Source organism: Gorilla gorilla, chromosome 19 (assembly GCF_029281585.2).
Source record: "Gorilla gorilla gorilla isolate KB3781 chromosome 19, NHGRI_mGorGor1-v2.1_pri, whole genome shotgun sequence".
Taxonomy (NCBI): Eukaryota; Metazoa; Chordata; class Mammalia; order Primates; family Hominidae; genus Gorilla; species Gorilla gorilla.
This window is the reverse complement of record NC_073243.2, coordinates 101447940-101467337: the sequence shown is the minus strand read 5'-3', so window position 1 is coordinate 101467337 and position 19398 is coordinate 101447940. Positions and strand designations below refer to the sequence as shown.

The following is a 19398-nucleotide window of genomic DNA, read 5'->3' as shown; positions in this document are numbered from 1 at the left end:
AGAATAGCATGGACGTGGTGAAGTGAGGAAACGCCAGGGGTCTCTTTGAGCTGGTGATGGGATACAGCACGTGAAGCTTGTTTTGGGTATAAGGAACCTCTGATGTGTGCTTGCAACTTATTTCTTGCATTTAATTGTAAAATTCTGAAGGCTATGTGCTGAGAGCCAGCCTGGCAGGATGCTGCCCGGGGACGGGGACAGAACGGGAGGGATTCTCAGGGGCAGCTGTGGGTTTGGGCTGCGGGGGAGCCCTGGTTCCTGAGCTGAATCAGGGAGAGTGCCAGTTCAGAGGAGAATTTATGACTTGGTCAGAACGCAGGAACAATGCCTCTTCATGTTATTTATCTTATTTTATTAGCAGTGCGCATGATCACGATCTTAGTGTGATCTCATTGTGATGTTCATGTTGTTTTGAAGTGCTTCCTTTTTTCTCAGTTTATACCGTTTCAAATAAGAGAGTAGAACTGGGCGAGTCTCGGTTTCCCAGCGTTGCCTTATCTTTTCCTGTGAGCTTTTCTGAGCTCTTCTGATTGGCCATGGCAGCGCCACACCCCTGCCCGCTGGCCAGCCAGGAGGGCTCCTCAGCCAGCTTGGGGCTTGCCTGGCTCCTCCTTCAGACCCCTGCCTGCCCTGCAAAGAGCAGGGATGCTGCCCTCCCCTACTAACCCTGCCCCTCCATCTGCATGGTAAATGCCTTATGCTAAGAATTCCTGGAGTCTGTTCATGCCGCGTGGCTGGTATGATGTCATATTTCCAAAGCCGACAGCTCCCTCTACTGGCCTGGTCTGGAGAACTGCAGTTTGAGTGCCTTGAGTCAGTCAATCTTAGACAACCCAGTTCTGTAACATTTTCCCATTTTTAGAGCAGTTTGTGTTTATTGCCTGTTTTTTTAGATGGAGTTTCGCTCTTGTTGCCCAGGCTGGAGTGCAATGATGTGATCTTGGCTCACTGCAATCTCCGCCTCCCGGGTTCAAGTGATTCTCCTGCCTCAGCCTCCTGAGTAGCTGGGATTACAGGTGCCTGCCACTACGCCCGGCCAATTTTTTGTATTTTTAGTAGAGACGGGGTTTCACCATGTTGGCCAGGCTGGTATCAAACTCCTGATCTCAGGTCATCCACCCACTTCGGCCTCCCAAAGTGCTGGGATTACAGGTGTGAGCCATTGCGCTTGGCCAGCCCAGCTAATTTTTATTTTTTGAGATGGGATCTTGCCATGTTGCCCAGGCTTGTATCTAACTCCTAAGCTCAAGTGATCCTCTAGCCTCAGCCTCCCTGGCCTCTTCGGGCCTTGGCCTCTCTGCTGGGATTACAGGCACGAGCCACCTTGCCCACCCTGATACTTTCAATAAATAAACTTTTCCCAAAGGAGTAGTAGGAATGTTTCAGCCTTTTCATCTAATGCATATTTATTGAGCACCCCAGAGCATGCAGTCAGTTGGAAGTTTTAAGCATGTGATCTGGGTAACGAGGGCTGTGGTGGCTGTGGGAACCCACATATGCATGGGAACGTGGACGATGAGACACCGTGGGTCAAGGGGCACCAGGGAAGAACTGGCGTTGGAAGGGATGGCTCATCAGGTCACCAAGTAAAAAGAGGAGGCAGAATATTCCAGGTAGAGGGACTTCTTGTGCAGAGGCCACTAGATTAGAGGAAGTGTGGCTCATGAGTGAATTACACAGAGAGCTGGCTGTTTGACCATAAAGTGGATTGGGAGGGCATTGGTGGTGAGAGCTGAGGGTGAAGAGGTAAAAACCAGCTCATTGAAGAGTTGAGACCTCATCTAAAGAGCAGAGCCCATGGAGAGTTTCGGATGAGTAGTGGGGATGGTCAGAGGCCCCTGTTGGTGTCACCGTGCTGCTGGTGTGGAGAATGAATGGGGGCAGAAGTGGGACAAAGGAGGCTAGTCAGGACAGGAGCTGTGGCCCCATGGGGATGTGGTAGCCCAGGTCAGGGATGGAGAAACAAAGACAGTTTTAGGAAATTTAAAATTTTTTTTGTAGAGATGAGGTCTTGCCATGCTGCCTATGCTGGTCTCAAATTCCCGTGCTCAAGTGATGTCAGAGGTGCAGTTGGCAGAATGTGGTGATTGCTTGGGTGAGGGAGGATGTGGAGGGCTTGAGACTGAGTCCAGCTGTCTGGCTTGGGTGATGGGGTGACTGGTGGTGTTCATCACTGAATAAGGGATGGGGGAGAGGAGTAGCTTCGGAGGAAAGATGTTTTGGGTTTGATGCATTGAGTTTGTAGGATACCCATGATGAAATACTCAGTAGACAGATACTCAGGTAAAAAACTGAAGAAAAGAGATAGAACTGGAAAGAGTTGATGTGGAAGCTTTAGAGCTGAAACTTGGATCCACAGGAGCGTATGGGATCACCAAAGGAGAGTGTATGAGATAAGGAGGGGGCTTAGCAGGCAGCTGAGGAACAGCAGCATTTCAGGAAGCAGAGAACAGGAGCTCAGAATGTTGAGAAGGCGGAAAATCAGAAGGGTGAGCATCTGCATGTCCATGGAAAGAGCGTGTTTCAGAAAGGATGAAAGAGACGAGTGAGTGGGAAATGCTGGGGAGATGTTGAATGTGATGAGAACTGACAAATCACCACTGAGTCTCATTGTAAGAAGGTCACTGGGGACTGCTGGGGGTGGTTTCAGCAAAGTCAGAGAGTGTCATTAGCAACAGTGAGAGTAGATGGATCTGGAATTGGACTGAAGCGGAGTTGAATGGTTGATGGAGGGTGGCGGGAACATGAAGACAGGCCCACAGGGGTTGCTGTGAGTCACATATGCTTTTAAGATGAGAGACCCTTGAGCATGCATGTCAGCTAGTTATTGCTGTGTAACAAACAACTCCCATGCTCTGGGATGTTTTTATTGCTTATGCATCTGTGGATGGGCTGGGGATCCGTTGATCTAAACTGTCCTTGCTCAAGTCTGTGGGCAAGTCGGGGACCTGTTCTTGGGCACTTCGGCTGGGGCAGCTCTGCTGCATGCATTACTCATCCTCTTCCTGGGAGCAGTGAGCCAGCCTGGGCATGTTCTTCCTGGGGAGACAGCTGAGGCACAAATATGCATGAAAGTCTGGATAAGTACATTTCAACCTTCTGCTTCCATCACGCCTGCAAACATCCCATCGGCCAAGGTTCCACTAGACAGAGAACTGGGAAGTCACTTAACAAAGGGCAGTGTGAAGAAGATGGGCCATTAGTGCATTGTAGGAACTAAGGGCCTTCTGAAGGTTCACTGAAATCAACTTGCAAAAGGCAGGTGAATAAGAGAAGAGGCATACAAAAGAGGCCATGTTCCCATAACATGCGTACATGGGAGCCTTCGGAATGAAAACCCAAAAATGCAGGAGGAATTTTCCATTTTTCTGCTTAGGTTCAACAAAGTGTGGACAGTTATGTAGAAATATAGTTGGACAGGCCAGGCGCGGTGGCTCATGCCTAGAATCCCAGCACTTTGGGAGTCTGAGGCAGGAGAATGGCTTGAACCCAGGAGGCGGAGGTTGCAGTGAGCCAAGATTGCGCCACTGCACTCCCGCCTAGGTGACAGAGTGAGACTGTGTCAAAAAAAAAAAAGAAGAAGAAGAAATATAATGCTAATAAATAGACTGAGTGGGGAAACCCCACAGGCCTGCCTGTCTCCTCGATTCTTCTAGGTTTCTCTGAGCAGCACTCCTTCCTTCTGGGAGTGACTCTCCCTGGAACGGGGGTCTTATGACCTACAGTCAGACATGGCAAGTCAGATAATTTCTTTATGTTAGGGCAGTATTTTTAGGTTTTAGGGAACCTTTAGGCTGGCTTTAGGGAAAAGGGGTTCTGGTTTCAAAGATCTGCCTTGGGGAAGAGGGATTCCAGTTTGGATGGCTGGCCTCAGGGAAGAAGGGACTGAGAGATGGGAGGGCAGGAGGGCAGAGAGAAACCTTTGCTTCTGAGGCCTTCACTGTGGGGTATTGCTTTCTGAGCCCCAACAGCATTCTGAGGGAAGTGGGTCTGCAAGGAATGAGAGGTTGACGAGAAACAGGAGGGATCTGATAAATATTCCACAGCAGTGGGCAGGGAGTGGCTGTCAAGCACAGGAGGGGAAGAGCAGGGATAAGCCTTCTTCAGCAAGAGGAGAATCCCCTGCGTTTTCAATAGGAAATGTGAACTGAGGACTGACGAGGTTCATAAACTTGGAAAGAAGAGCTTTCTTCTCATAAAGGGTTGCAGCCTGCAAGGTGGCTATTGTGGCAGGGAAGCAGCGCCTCCGGCCAGAAGCCAGAAACAGACCCTTCCAGGGGCAGAAGAACAAGACAGAAGAACAATGCATGCTGAAGGAGGTGGCTCAATACACATATTCCGTAAGCTGTGGGAGAAGCATTGAATATCGATGAGAGGAGAAACACGCACGTGTGCAATCGAGCTCCGTGCCTCTCCCTGGGACCTGTGTTCAAAAAGCAACAGCTTTAGCATGATCTGAGGGTGGAGTTTTCAGGCCCTGACCTCAAAAGGTGAAGCAGAGGACATGAAAACCCTCACTGCGCATCCTCTGTGGACCTGCCGGACGCACTCCGAAGCCATGGCCAGTGTCTCTCATGAGGACGGAATGCTGGTCGGTTGTTTCATCCAAATTGCAGAACGGCGGGGCAGCATCAGGCTGTTGGTTTATATCAGTGGAGGAGTCTTTAGAACGGGCTGGTTTCTGTTTAGACTTAGGAAAGAAAGCCTCACGGTTAGCAAGGAATGGGTATAACGAGGCGCATCGCCCTTCCATCCTGTCATAGCCAGTACTCAGTTTTCAAGGGTTCTCTGGGGTCCCCTTGGGCAGGAGGGGGTCGGTTCAGTCCGTTGGATGGCTCAGGATTTCACTTTTCCTTCTCGGAGGCCCGTGAATGTGGGCAGCGTGGGGGGCGATGGGGGAAAGCCGAGGGACTTCCCTTCTGGTGGTTTCTGTTCCCTCTGTGAACTTGAAGGTGAGTCATCCAGGAGAGGGGTTTGCGTGAGGTCGGTGACTTCCATGTGAAAAGTTTAACATTTTCCCCATGGGGCCTGGGGAAGAGTCAACCGGGAAGCACAGGAGCACTGCTGGGGCAGGCTGAGAAGCCGGTTGGGCCCGGGTGGCATGGGTGTCCACCTCTCTGTGTCCCCCAACAAAGGCGCCTTCGCATCCATGCAGAGCGGAACCAGGGGTGCGGCGGGGCCAGGCGTCATTTCCAGCTTTCCTCTTTTGCATACCACGACCTGTCCATCCACTCATTTAGGAGCTCTCTGAATCAAGCACTCCTCTCCCTCCTCCTGCCCGGTTTTGGGGGCTGGGCTCCATCTCTGCCTCCTGAATGCTCCCGTGGCCTCCTGGTGAGCTCCCCACCACTGGGAGAGCCTCAGGTCCAGGGTGGAGAGGCCCCACACCAGGCCGCACAGCCAGCTGTGAATCATCGTCCTGACCTTGCACTCTTTTTGAACGGCGCTGTGCTAGTTTCCCCTTTTTTATTTTTATTTTTATTTATGTATTTATTTTGAGACAGTGTCTTGCTCTGTTGCCCAGGCTGGAGTACAGTGGCATGATCTCTGCTCACTGCAACCTCCTCCTCCTGGTTTCAAGTGATTCTCCTGCCTCAGCCTCCCGAGTAGCTGGGATTACAGGCACCCGCCACCACTCCCAGCTAATTTTTGTATTTTTAGTAAAGATGGGGTTTCCCCATGTTGGCCAGGCTGGTCTTCAACTCCTGACCTCAGGTGATCCACCCCTCTCGGCCTCCCAAAGTGCTAGGATTACAGGCGTGAGCCACCATGCCCAGCCAGTTCTCCTCTTTTTTTTTTTTTTTTTTGAGATGGGGTCTTTCTCTGTCACCAGACTGGAGTGCAGTGGTGCGATCTTGGCTCACGGCAACCTCCACCTCCTGGGTTCAAGTGATTCTCCTGCCTCAGCCTCCAGAGTAACTGGGACTACAGGTGCACACCACCATGCCCAGCTAATTTTTGTATTTTTAGTGGAGGTGGGGTTTCACCATGTTGGCCAGGATGGTTTGATCTCTTGGCCACGTGATCCACCCGCCTCGGCCTCCCAGAGTGCTGGGATTACAGGCGTGCGCCACTGCGCCAAGCCTATCTCCTCTTTTTTTAAAATAAACTTTTGATTTGAGAATAGTTTATGCTTACAGAGAAACCACAAACACTGTACAGAGAATGCCTGTGTGCCTCACACTGGTTCCCTCTGTTGTTAAGATCTGACGTCCGTGACGCGTTGAACACAATGAATGGACCTGTGTCAATTCACCATTATTAACTGAAGTCCGTTCTTTATTCGGATTTCCTCAGCATTTCCCGGATTTCCTTTTTCTGTTGCAGGATCGCATGTGGCATTTAGCACTCATGGCTCCTCAGGCTCCTCTTGGCTGTGAGCTTCTCAGACTTCTCTTGTTTTTCATGACCTCGACAGTTTTGAGGAGGACTGGTCAGGTACATTGCAGAATGTTCCTTAATTTGGACGTGCCTGATGCTTTTCTTGTGATGAGACTGGAGTTATGAGTTTTTGGAGGAAGACCCCTGATAAAGGGCTGATGGGCCTTGGTCACCTGGCTGAGGTCATGTTAGCAGATTTCTCCACTGGGAGGTTCTCTCCCTCCTCCCCCGTTTCCGTGTAATAGTCTTTCACAGGAAGTCAATGCACACGGCCCGCGGGTTAAGGAGGGGGGAACACGTTCTAGCCCCTTGAGAGTGGAGTGCCTGCCTGGATTATTCAGAATTTTTCTTCCAGATTTTTCTATTCTGCTGGGCACCTTTTACACATATTGTCTCCTGTAATTTTCACAAATGGGAGGTTGATATTATCCCTCATTTTACAGATATGGAAAAGCTGACTTCCAAAAGACACCCAGATTCTGAGTGGCAGGCCTGGGCCTTGAACCTGGCTGTTCTCAGAGCCAGCTCACTTTAGTACTGAGCTCATTGTCTACACGGTGTTCCAGTGACGCGATTTCATTCAAATTCACTTCCTCCCTGGGTCACTTGTGACCCTCTCTTAAGCAGGGTAGGGCTTATTGGGGGAGAGGGGGTGTTCTGGGGTTCTCTAGGTGAACCTACCATTTAAAAGGGCTTCTCTGAGGATTTCAGGAACCAAGTCCGATTCCATAATGTCCAAGTTGGACTGGGCTCAAACTAGATTTTTTTTTTTTTTTTTTTTTTTTTGAGACAGGGTCTCACTCTGTCATCCAGGCTGGAGTTCAGTGGCGTGATCTCAGCTCACTGCAACCTCCACCTCCTGGGTTCAAGCAATTCTCCTGCCTCAACCTCCTGAGTAGCTGAGAATATAGGCATGCACCAGCACACCCAGCTAATTTTTGTATTTTTAGTAGAGACAGGCACTATGTTGCCCAGGCCGGTCTCGAACTCCTGGCCTCAAGTGATCTGCCTGCCTTGGCCTCCCAAAGTGCTGGGATTACAGGAGTGAGCCACTGCACCTGGCCTCAAACTAGATTTCAATATGGCGTGTGTTTGGGTTCCCTTGTGCAAGGAAGGCTGTGTGTCTCATATATGTAAAGAAAAGGAAAGCTCCTTTTGGTTACTCATCATGGTTTTTAAAGAAGAAAGGTTAATACTTATACATTCTTAGAAGTATTGGGTCCACCTTTGATTTCCATTGAATGGGGTCATCTGTGTGATGAGAGGTATTATTCTGCCATCCTGGGAAAACCCGTGGGAAGCAGGACGTGATTTCTTGGATCATCGAAAGCTCAGGCCTGTAGTCAGAACAAGTTGGCTGCATGTTGGTTTTTCTGGACTCAACATAATACGCAGAACAGATTTATATAATGGGTGGTTTGCTCTGTGGACTTTCAGTTTTTCCTCTTTCCACCTGTTCAAAGTGCTGAGGATATATCAGTGCAAAGGAACATCCTGCAGAAGATTGTGATGGACACGCTATTTCACAGTTTAAAGAAATGGCTCCAAACGAATTGCAATTCGTTTTACTATGCCCCTGGTTAAATCTAACTGACAGGTGCCGCCAAGCATTTAACTGGACCATAAACCAAACTGAGATCAAAGGATTCCCCCACCTTCCCACACCACCCAGTTGAGAGTAATTCAGCAGCTCTGGGTACCTGACAGCTGGCCTTAGCCCCTCCCCACACATAGTAAAGGACGAGGGAGAGCAATGTGGTGTAAATGAGTCAAAAAAGCACCAGCAACTGGCTGTGAGTCACGCAGTGAGGGGATCGTACCCTTTGTTTCCTGCTTATAACCTGAACACTGTTAGACTCATCAGGGCTTCCTTTTCAAAAAGATACATGGTTCCCCTTTTCACATTTGTGGAAAGCTCAGGAGATGGGCTGAGGTCAATGGCGAGCTTGCTCCTCAGGAGAGTTCACCCCTGATTTTGGTTGCCTGTTCCTTCTTCTTTTGGATTGATGAAGAGCAAACCCACAGGATTTCATACTGGTGGGGCAGCAGCCTGGAGTGGCCCTCAAAGAAGGAAACTGGGTTCCAGCCCTGGCAGTACTATCCCTCGGGGTGTGGCTGGGGAGACAGAAGCCACTTGATATATCAGAGGGTTTCATATTGGATTTGCTGAACTGAAGGGGCTAGGGGAGCAGAGGCCAAGGGCACCCAGCCCTGCCTACTGGAGATCTCAGCCACAGCGGGGAATCCTGGAAGCTGCTGCAGCGTCATGCTCACGTAGTATTCTGTCTGCAGAGGTGGGCTGGGCTGGGGGGGCACCTCAGGTCTCATGCCTGCCCGACCCCAGAGTAATGTCCTTGCCACCTCTCCCATCCCAAATCTCAGGCAGTGCCACCCATTGGAAGTTTCTGTGCAAACCAGATGCCTGTGGGGATTCTGGACCCAGGGCCCGGCTTCTCCATGATTCAGGGGTTCCTGGGGGGAGGTGATGCCAAGTTAAGGAGAGAGTGCATAGAAATGTCCATGAGGCCCCTGCAGCTGCGACAGTGGGGGCTGAAAGGAACATGCTTGAGTTGGAATGAATAAGTGGGGATTTCTGAGCACTGCGTCATCGGTGCATAAGAATGGGGACTGTGGCCAGGCACAGTGGCTCACACCTGGAATCCCAGCACTTTGGGAGGCTGAGGCAGGAGAACTGCTTGAATGCAGGAGTTTGAGACCAGCCTTGGCAACATTGGGAGATCCCATCTCTACAAAAAAAAATTTTTTTTTAATTAGCTGGGCATGATGATGCTCGCCTGTGAGCCCAGCTACTTGGGAGACTGAGGAGGGAGGATCTCTTGAGCCCAGGAGGTCCACACTACAGTGAGCTATGATCGTGCTCCTGCACTCCAGTGTGAGTGACAAAGAGAGACTCCATCTCTTAAATAAACAAAAAGGATGGGAACTGGGTACCCAGCACCTCCCCTGGGGTTCAGGAGGAGAGACTCGGGCAGATTGCTCGTATTCCCAAGAGTTTCAGACCTCATCAGCAGGGGCCTGGATGGAGGTGGCAGCTCAGGGGAGGGTGCAGCGGAGGGAGAGAGGAAGGAAGCTCTTTCCACCAGGTGTGGTTGGTCACAAAGGAGTGAAGTCTGAGCTTCGGGGACAGTGGTTCTCACCTGGGGTGTTCTTGCCCCACTGATGGCGGTTTGGTGGTGTCTGGACAGTTTTGGTTGTCACAACCTATGCGGGAGTGGGGGTGGTTGCTACTGGCATCTATCGGGTAGAGACCAGGGATCTGCCTAGTGTCCTGCAGTGCACAGGGCAGTCCCCACAACCAAGAGTCATGTGGCCCCCTGTGCCGACTGTGCCAAGGCTGGGACGGACCCTGCTCCAGGACACTGAAATGGGGGAGGGGGAGATGTACTCACACAAGGACTTATGGGCTAGCTGGCATCAGGTGGCATGGACAGTTGACCCAAGAGGATGCTCTCCCACTCCATTTTGGTTTTCCATGGGAAAACCAGCACTGTTGCTGTGACGTTCTCCTTATTCACCATTAACTGAGAGCACCATGGGCGTGCCTGGGAATGAGCAGAAAGTTAGATCCTTTTTGCAGGTGCAAGGTGAGAAAGGGGAGAAATCTGTGTTCTCTGAGACATCTCCTTACCTGCTTTGCTTTATAGCTGAGGGCCTTGCCTGCGACACTCTGTGGGATGTGTGTGGGGGTAAGGTAGGTAGTTAGAGAGAGACACACACACACACACACACACACACACACACACACACACACACACACACACACACACACACACGGCGGCGGGGGGAGGGGTGGTGGTGGGTAAGGGTGGAGAGAGAGACTCCTGCTTCTGGGTGGGAACAGAGGGTGCCAGCGTGAATTGGCACTGTCCTATTGCTATGATGATGACTTTTTCCTCCCTGCAGCTCTGGAGCACTTGGAAACGGTTCTGAAGCTCATTTGCAGCTTTGCATCTGTTTGCACGGGTGTCTCCTGCTGGGAGTTGAGGCTTCCTGCCCGCATTGGCTGTCTGAGGCTGCGCTCCCTACCTGCCCGCAGCGTCCCTGCCCCCCACATCCACCCCCAATAGTGTGATGGGACAGCTCCTCCCTCGAGTGCTTTGCGGAAGGGGACCTGCAAGAACCCAAAACAGCAGCGCTGCAGCCAGGGCGGTGCCTTCTCCTTTCCTCTGTTTCCTGGGCTCCAGGAGAATTCTGTCTTGGGGTCCGAGAAAAACTCACACAGCAGACTGGCTGGCCCAGGGCTGACTCAGTGTTTCTTTCTCTCTTTAGGAAGGCCTGGCTGGAACCAGCACATTTTGTGGAAGTGGGAACCAATACACGTGTACACTTCTCTTTACAGGGCACGCTATCATCACTAACTACTTGTTGAACTATTTCCCCGGTCTTGACCTTGAAAGGAGGAACGCGTTTGGGTTCACCGCCCTGATGAAAGCCGCCATGCAGGGTCGAACGGACTGCATCCGAGCCCTGATGCTAGCAGGTATGTCCACCTGTTCTGTGCAGCTTCCAGGGGCCCTGGGACACCAGAGTTGCTCCTTTACGGAATATGTTTTGAGATGAATCGCTCCCATAGAAACAATGCCTAGTTGCTGCAATAAATAATAGTTTCTTCACTGACATACACTTCTGTAATTATCTGAGGTTTTAAAAAAGCCACAGCATTGGTTCCCTTCAGGACACCCCTTCCTGCTCCCTAATGAGCTTTGCAGTGGGTGGCACCTTCCCTCACCTGCTGTTTTCCTCCTGCCCACCCATTCTACACCCCAAGTCCTGTCCATATCTGTTCCTCCTCAGAAAGGGGTGATCCCTTGGCTGTAAATGGCAAGACTGTGCTGTTGAAGGTGGGCGTAGGGATGGTGGGAATGGCCCAGGCCATCCTAGGTCACTGCTTGCTGGTGGGTGGCATTGCATAGTAACGTTAGGAGGTGTAGTGGAGTTGCATGTTAATGTTGGGATGTGATGTGGAGTTGCATGGTAACGTTGGGAGGTGATGTGGAGTTGCATGGTGATGTTAGGAGGTGACGTGTTGCATGGTAACGTTAGAAGGCGATGTGGAATTGCATGTTAACGTTAGGAGGCGATATGTTGCATGGTAGCATTAGGAAGTAACATGGAGTTGCAGGGTAATGTTAGGAGGTGATCCGGAGTTACATGGTAACATTAAGAGGCAATGTGGAGTTGCATGGTAACGTTAGGAGGTGACGTGGAGTTGCGTGGTGACGTTAGGTGACGTGGAGTTGCGTGGTGATGTTAGCGGGTGACGTGGAGTTGCGCGGTGACGTTAGCGGGTGACGTGGAGTTGCGCGGTGATGTTAGCGGGTGACGTGGAGTTGCGCGGTGATGTTAGCGGGTGACGAGTTGCGCGGTGATGTTAGGCGGGTGACGTGGAGTTGCGCGGTGATGTTAGTGGGTGACGTGGAGTTGCGCGGTGATGTTAGGCGGGTGACGAGTTGCGCAGTGATGTTAGGCGGGTGACGTGGAGTTGCGCGGTGATGTTAGCGGGCGACGTGGAGTTGCGCGGTGATGTTAGCAGGCGACGTGGAGTTGCGCGGTGATGTTAGCGGGCGACGTGGAGTTGCGCGGTGATGTTAGCGGGCGACGTGGAGTTGCGCGGTGATGTTAGCGGGTGACGTGGAGTTGCGCGGTGATGTTAGGCGGGTGACGTGGAGTTGCGCGGTGATGTTAGTGGGTGACGTGGAGTTGCGCGGTGATGTTAGGCGGTGACGAGTTGCGTGGTGATGTTAGCGGGTGATGTGGAGTTGTGTGGTGATGTTAGCGGGTGATGTGGAGTTGCGTGGTGATATTAGCGGGTGATGTGGAGTTGTGTGGTAATGTTAGGAGGCAACATGATATTGCATGGTGATGTGTGTGGCAATTTCCGTTTTCTATGCTGTGTCATAGAGTGGAAAATTCTCAGGCTATCAACCTGGATCAACCCCTCTTTGTCTCTTGCGCCATCTTGGAGAACGCACTTTCCTGTTCCCATCTGTGAAATGGGAGTAATGACCTCTTTCTCCCTCACCTCCCTGAGGCTAAAATACGACAGTACTTTACACACTCCTAAAGGCTATCCAGCTTCAATGAGCTACTAAGCTAAATGCCACACAACTAATAGCTTTAACTCTTTTCTTCACTCTGAAATAGAATCAATGATCATCCTTCGTGCAACCTCATCGGGTTATTTTGAGAATTAAATGAGAAAATATGTGTCAAGCACATGTCGTGTTAGATTCAGTTAGCAGCTGACATCTCAGTGAATGTGCGATGCTGCTTTCACCATTACTTAATTCTGTTATTTTAATTTCTCTTTATTTTTGTTCTTGGCACTGGGTTCAGCCAGTCCTGCTTGGCGCTGCAAGTTCCTGAAGAAGTGGATTTCCTCTCTGTCTTAGTTGTTCTGCTGCTATAACAAAATACCTCACCTGTGTAATTTATAACTGTAGAAATTTATTGCTCACACTTGGGGAGGCTGAGAAGTCCAAGATCAAGGTGCCGGCAGGTTCGATGTCTGCTGATGCCCCTTCCTTCTTACTGTCTCCTCTCATGGCAGAGGGGACACCGAGGTACCCTCAAACCCTCTTTCATAAGGCACTAGTTTGATTCAGGAGGGCACAGCCCTCATGATCTAATCACCCCCTAAAGGCCTCACCTCTTAATACTATTCCAGTGGGTCTGAAGTTCCAGCATAGGAATTTTGGAGGGTCGTCAACATTCAGACCACAGCACCACCCCTGTCTTGGTTATCCTGAGGGTGGCATCAGAGTTTTCCCAGGCATCAGTGCTTCCATTAATGTCACTTTTCTGTTCCAGGACCCCTGCTGGGCTCCCACATTTAGTTGTCTTCTTCTTAGTTGTCCCCAGTCTTCTTCTTCTTTTTTTTTTTTTTTTTTTTGAGACAGTCTCACTCTGTCGCCCAGGCTGGAGTGCAGTGGTGCAATCTCGGCTCAATGCAACCTCCACCTCCCGGGTTCAAGCGATTCTCCTGCCTCAGCCTCCCGAGTAGCTGGGATTACAGGCACCTGCCACCAGCCAGGCACAGCTAATTTTTGTATTTTTAGTAGAGACGGGGTTTCACCATGTTGGCCAGGTTGGTCTTGAACTCCTGACATCCCATGATCTGCCCGCCTTAGCCTCCCAAAGTGCTGGGATTATAGGTGTGAGCCACCGCACCCTGCCCCTCATCTTCTTGGGTCTGTGAAGTTTCTGTCATAAACTGTTGCCCATGACGGGACAGTCTTGATTCCAACCAGTGTGCAGCACCGCCCAGTCTGAGCCCATCTGTTGTTTTTCTCGAGATCAATCTGGAGTTACAGGATTCACAATTGCTTCAGATTTATCTTTCTTTTTGCTTTAACCTTAGGGGATTCTTTAGTCTTAGGAGATGCTATAAGAAAAATAAGTTCAGTGAATGAGAATAGAGGCTTCAAAGATGAAAACTTTCTTGGAAATAAAAAAAAACATAATTAAAAACGAGTCCCATCGATTGTACTTTTGATTCAGAGATGATAGTTTCATTTTAAAAAAACGAGATATCAGTTTCAACAGAGTTTCGGCCCTGCCTGCCCTCATCAATGAGAAATGGTTCCTACTAATTAAATGGTAATTATGTGATGCTTTTGTGTTTGGCGGGAGCTTCAGACACTTTTACTATTTCTGGATCTAGTTATAATTGGGCGTAGATGTTTGGTAATTGACTTTTTCAACTGAACATTTATGATGTCAGTCACATCACTGCACTTTCCCATTGAATTAATTTGAACTGCAAACCTTTTTTAGGTCAGTTGCCCTCTAATCACTCCATTTGACTGCCGTGCTTTCTTCCCTGGGTCTCCTGGGGGTTTCAGACATGTGTGACAGCATTTAGAGGATTCTAGAAACACCTTGCACATCTGTTGGAACGATGAGTCTGCGGGCAGTGGGTTTACTGCTGACATTGCTCTTCCCCCATCAGTTATTTGGATACAAATTTGGCGTTAGATTTGAGACCCTCCCTCCCCTATTCTCCACTTTGCAAGCCCATCCCCCATCACAGTCTAGAACAATCCACGGATTATTGTCTGTGGGATCCTCTAGTGAGTCTCTCCCTGTCCTATACGAGGTACAGAGCAGGAGCTGAACAGAAACAGTCCAGGAGCCAGGACCCAGTTTCAAATTCATCCTCTCCACTTCCCATCTCTACACCTGCAGCCTGTCACTCACCTCTCTGGGCCCCAGTTTCCTCTTCTATAAAATGAGGCTAATGATAGCACCCACCGCAGGAAGGCGGGATGTGGATTGGGCAGGTTCACAACAGAACAGCCCTCGGGTGCATGCTGGGCTTGGAGAAGCCTTCGGACATGTTGGTTGTGATTATTGTTATTATTATGATTATTGGTGAGTTTATGTGTTCAATAGTTATCTGTTAAGTGAATGAAAAAATATGGTTTGTTTTTCCCTTTGAAAAATATCATGTAAATGAGATACTTAAACTTTCTTAATGAGGGTAGTAAGCCCCTACCTCAGGGTTTTTGTTTTTTGCTTTTTTGTTCTGTTTTTTTCTGTTTGTTTGTTTTGTTTTGTTTTGTTTTTGAGACGGAGTCTCACTCTGTCGCCCAGAGTGGAGTGCGGTGGCACGATCTCGGTTCACTGCAATCTCTGCCTCCTGGGTTCAAGCAATTCTCTTGCGTCAGCCTCCTGAGTAGCTGGGACTACAGGCATGCACCACCACATCCAGCTAATGTTTGTATTTTTAGGAGAGACAGGGTTTCTCCATATTGGCCAGGCTGGTCTCAAACTCCTGACCTTGTGATCTGCATGCCTCGTCCTCCCAAAGTGCTGGGATTACAGGTGTGAGCCACCGCACCTGGCCAGGGGTTTCTTAATTTCAGCACTACTGACATGCAGAGCCAGATAATTCTTTGTTGTGGGGGCTGTCTTTCAAATTGTAGGATTTTTAGTGGCATTCCTGGCCTCTACCCACAAGATGACTGTAGCACCTCCTCAGTTGTGACAACCAAAAATGTCTCTAGATGTTGCTGAAAGTCTCCCAGGTTGGGGGAAAAATTGCTTCCCATCGAGAACCACTGATATAAATAATTTAAATGGGAAAGGATATACAAAGTGAGAAGAGACATTTTCCCCTCTGTGTACTCTTCCTCGCTTGTTCTGTATTCCTCCCTCAAATAAAAGTGTGACATCTTGGCCGGGCATGGTGGCCCACGTCTGTAATCTCAGCACTGTGGGTGGCTGAGGCGGGTGGATCACCTGAGGACAGGAGTTCGAGACCAGCCTGGCCAACATGGAGAAACCCCGCCTCTACTAAAAATACAAAAAAAATTTAGCCGGGCATGGTAGCACAAGCCTGTAATACCAGCCACTCGGGAGGCTGAGGCAAGAGAATCGCTTGAACCTAGGAGGCGGAGGTTGCAGTGAGCCGATATCATGCCACTGCATTCCAGCCTAGGCAAGAGTGAGACTCTGTCTCAAAAAAAAAAAAAAAAGAGAAGTGACATCTTGTTTAGGGAACTTTTGAGCTGCCCTCTTAAGCTTTGGTTGTAGTATAGAACTTATGGAATATTTTCATCTTCTACTATTACTACTAAGCTTACAGTTCTCCCAAGAAAAGTGGGTTTTGTTTTCCTTTTACAGTAGATGGGTAAGAATTAAAAAAAAAAAAAAAGTGTTGAACTGCTTCCCCAGGATTAGTGGACAGCAATAAGGACAGATGTTGATATATTTCTAAAATTCACACAAATATTTTAAGTCTTATTCTTTCCATTTAAATACGTGATATTAAGTAAAAAATAAACCATTTAAAGAAACTAATAGCCAGAGCCTTTCTTTTAGATTGACACTTCAGATTGTAATAAAAAGTGTAACCGGGTTCTGAGAGGCTGATCGATTGCATCTTTGGTTTGGCTTCGTAAGGAGTAATGCAGGCTCTGCTGAAGAGCATCACAAGGGAGTTGCAGAGCCTTGTTAATTCACTGAAATATTAATGCCCACAGTGACAGGTCTATTTAAATAGGTGGCTCTGAGAAGCGTATCGAGCATGTGATTTTTTTCTGAAGAGAGGCAGAATCTGTGGAGGTTGCCAGGTTCCAGGCTTGCTTAAGGGAGCTCACTTTCAGACCTGAAGTGTGGTGTAACTGCCGCAGCCTTCAGGAAGCAAAAACAAGCAGCAGTAACCTCAAGTCTTGCTGTGATTCCAAGGAGCAAAGTGGATTTAAAGGACGGTGAGGAACAGAGATCAGAGATGCTCCCACTGTGGGTCAGAGGGTTGCTCTTGTCTCAGGGAAGCCCTGATATCTCTTTCTGGAAAGTCAGATGATTTCCAACCATATAGAGGTTTCTTTCTGTTTATAAGGAAAACTTAAATTTCCTATGAAGTGTGAATTTGCCATGTAGAATTGTTTGAAGTCATTAGCCAGAGAAAGGATGAAAAGTCAAGCATTCTGTGTCACCTGCAAAGCAAACCTGGAGACAAGGACTTGGGGGCAAGTAGTTTTGAGGGATGGTGGCCCCAGGAAGTGGAGTGACGGGGCGGCAAGTGAGAGTGGGAAGAATGGAAGCTAAGAAATGTCCACCAATGAGCACGTTCCTCTTGTGGGCAGCTGGGACTCAGACCCCCTGGACCCTCCAATATGAGGAAAAGATATCGCAGAGATGCTGGGAAGTTTATTTCCCAACTCCAGTGCCTCTTTGAGGGGAGATGAGAACTTTGAGCACACTTCCCACCTGCTATGTGGCGGGGGTGGCTTGTCCTCCCTGCCGGGCTGGAGCACAAGCTCTTTCTTGGGACCCTGCGTCCAGATTTGTCATCCCGATTATACCCACAATGCCCAAGATACAGGCTGGAGGTGGCACAAGGGGAGGCAGTGAGGGCTGGTCCACAGTGGTCTCCTGTGGCCAGGAAAGGCCCCCTGGCAAGAGGGAGACCTGAGCTGGGGTTTGTAGGGTGGATAACATGGGGGTGGGTGGGGGCTGGTGGAGAAACAGGAAAGGAAGTGACACATTCAGGGCTTCACGCTCCACCCACCTCCTGCTAGTCCTGGGCCTGGCCATGGCTCCCAGAGAAAGCCTTCTTGAGAATGAGTGATGGAAAGTATAGATTTTTTTTTCCCATTAGCACCTGTTTGGAATGTTTTTGGCTGCAAGTAACAGAAATCCTGACTAGACAGTGGCTTAAAGAAAACAGGCCGCATTTCTCAGCTCCCTGGAAGTCTGAAGTTGGCAGTCACCCTCCAGAGCTGGCCCTGGATTCCATGAGGACAACACAGACCCCAGTGGTTTCCTCCTGTCCATTTGGCTCCCCTTAGCCTGTTGATCTGTCACCCCTTGATTCCACGAGAATCACCCAGTCTGTGTTTCAGACAGGAAGCTGCAGCAGCACCAACCATGCTGGTCCCTTTCGTCAGGAGGCAAAACCCTCTTTAGGGCTCAGTCACCAGTGCTGGGTTGCTTGGCTACTTTTAGCTGTAAGGGAGGCTGGAAGAATGGGGAACAGGATTGCAGCCGTTAGATTCCAATAGTGATTCTCAGCTGGAGGTAATGTTGCCCCAGGGGACATTTGGCCACGTCTGTAGACATTTTTGGTTGTCAGAACTGGCAGAGTGCTACTGGCATCTGGAAGAAGGTAGAGATCAGGGATGCCGTTAAATGTTCTCCAATGCACAGGACAGCCCACACCAAATAATTACCTGGCCTAATATGTCAACAGTGCTGAGGTTCATTGCCTGCGTGATGCATTGCCAAGAACTGAGGACGTTGCTGCCTCAAGTGAAATAGAGGATTTTGTGTAGACTTAGAGCACTCAACAAGGCAGTGAGTGGACCCATGGGTGGCAGCTCCACTTTTGTCCACATGATTGAGCCCTGGGCAAAACAACACTGGGTGGGAGATGAAGATGCTGGGGGGTCTGCTGGCGAGAAGATGGATACAGTGGCATTTCAGAAATCCTCTGTATTTTCTGGAAGGTATTTGTATAAAATGTTAATAATCTGTACTTATCTTTTATAATTTAATTGCTGTGTTCATGTCATTAATATAACCCTTTACAGTTGCTTCCTAAGGCAGCAGATCCCTAATTTATAGCATGACTCTTTTTCTAGGGCTCAGTGGCCTTTGTTCCTTAGAGTATTTGTATTTTCTGAGATCATTTTGAAAAGATAGGTGAACATCAGGATGAAGAGTGCAAAACTTTGGACAGATCTTCCTTTGGTTTTCCATTAGCATTTGAAAAATGTCTCTTTCAGGCAGTGTTCATTAAGATTTTAATTTTATAGTTTGTTCCTTTTTTAAGTGACATGCAATTAATTAAGGTTTAATGTGTCATCTATTTTTTGCAATGACACTTTTACTGCCCCCTTTTCATTTTAGTCAGTTTATAAATTGTACTCTAGCTAATGAGTTCCATCCTGATATCCAGTTCCAAATAATTACCACTCTTCTAATATGGCTATTCTTTAATGTGTCACAGAATTAAGATCCTTACCAGGCAAGCTCAGGTGAGCTGGGTCTGCCAGAGCCATGAGGCCACTGTGGGCCGGCAGGCCAGGGCAGTGGCTGGGGACCCGACCTTCCTCAGTTCAGCACACATTGATCAGCCATCACATGTCAGACACCTGGGTCTGCATGGGATATAAATGAAGAAGCGTCTGTCGGGTCCGGTCCCCGATGAGCTCACAGACTAGATAATTGCCCTAGTTCTCCATGTTGCTTTGCTGGTGGAGATATGACTAATGGAACTTGAAATCCTCAATGATTTTTTTTTTTTTTTAATGGAGTCTTGCTCTGTTAATCAGGCTGGAGTGCAGTGGTGCGATCTCGGCTCACTGCAACCTCTGCCTCCCGGGTTGAAGCGATTTCTCCTGCCTCAGCCTCCTGAGTAGTTGGGATTACAGGTGCCTGCCACCACGCCCAGCTAATTTTTTGTGTGTTTTTAGTAGAGGTGGGGTTTCACCATGTGTTGGCCAGGCTGGTCCCAAATCCCTGACGTCAGGAGATCTGCCCTCCTCG

General features: G+C 49.2%; 1 protein-coding gene across 1 annotated transcript in view; it reads left to right on the top strand.

The window, feature by feature from the left end:
- Positions 1-19398, top strand: part of ANKRD33B (ankyrin repeat domain 33B) — a 93008-nt gene that overhangs the window by 63153 nt on the left and 10457 nt on the right. Inside the window, exon 3 of the mRNA XM_031003459.3 lies at positions 10742-10882. Coding sequence (XP_030859319.2) covers positions 10742-10882 — 141 coding nt within the window. The remainder of the gene's footprint in view (positions 1-10741; positions 10883-19398) is intronic.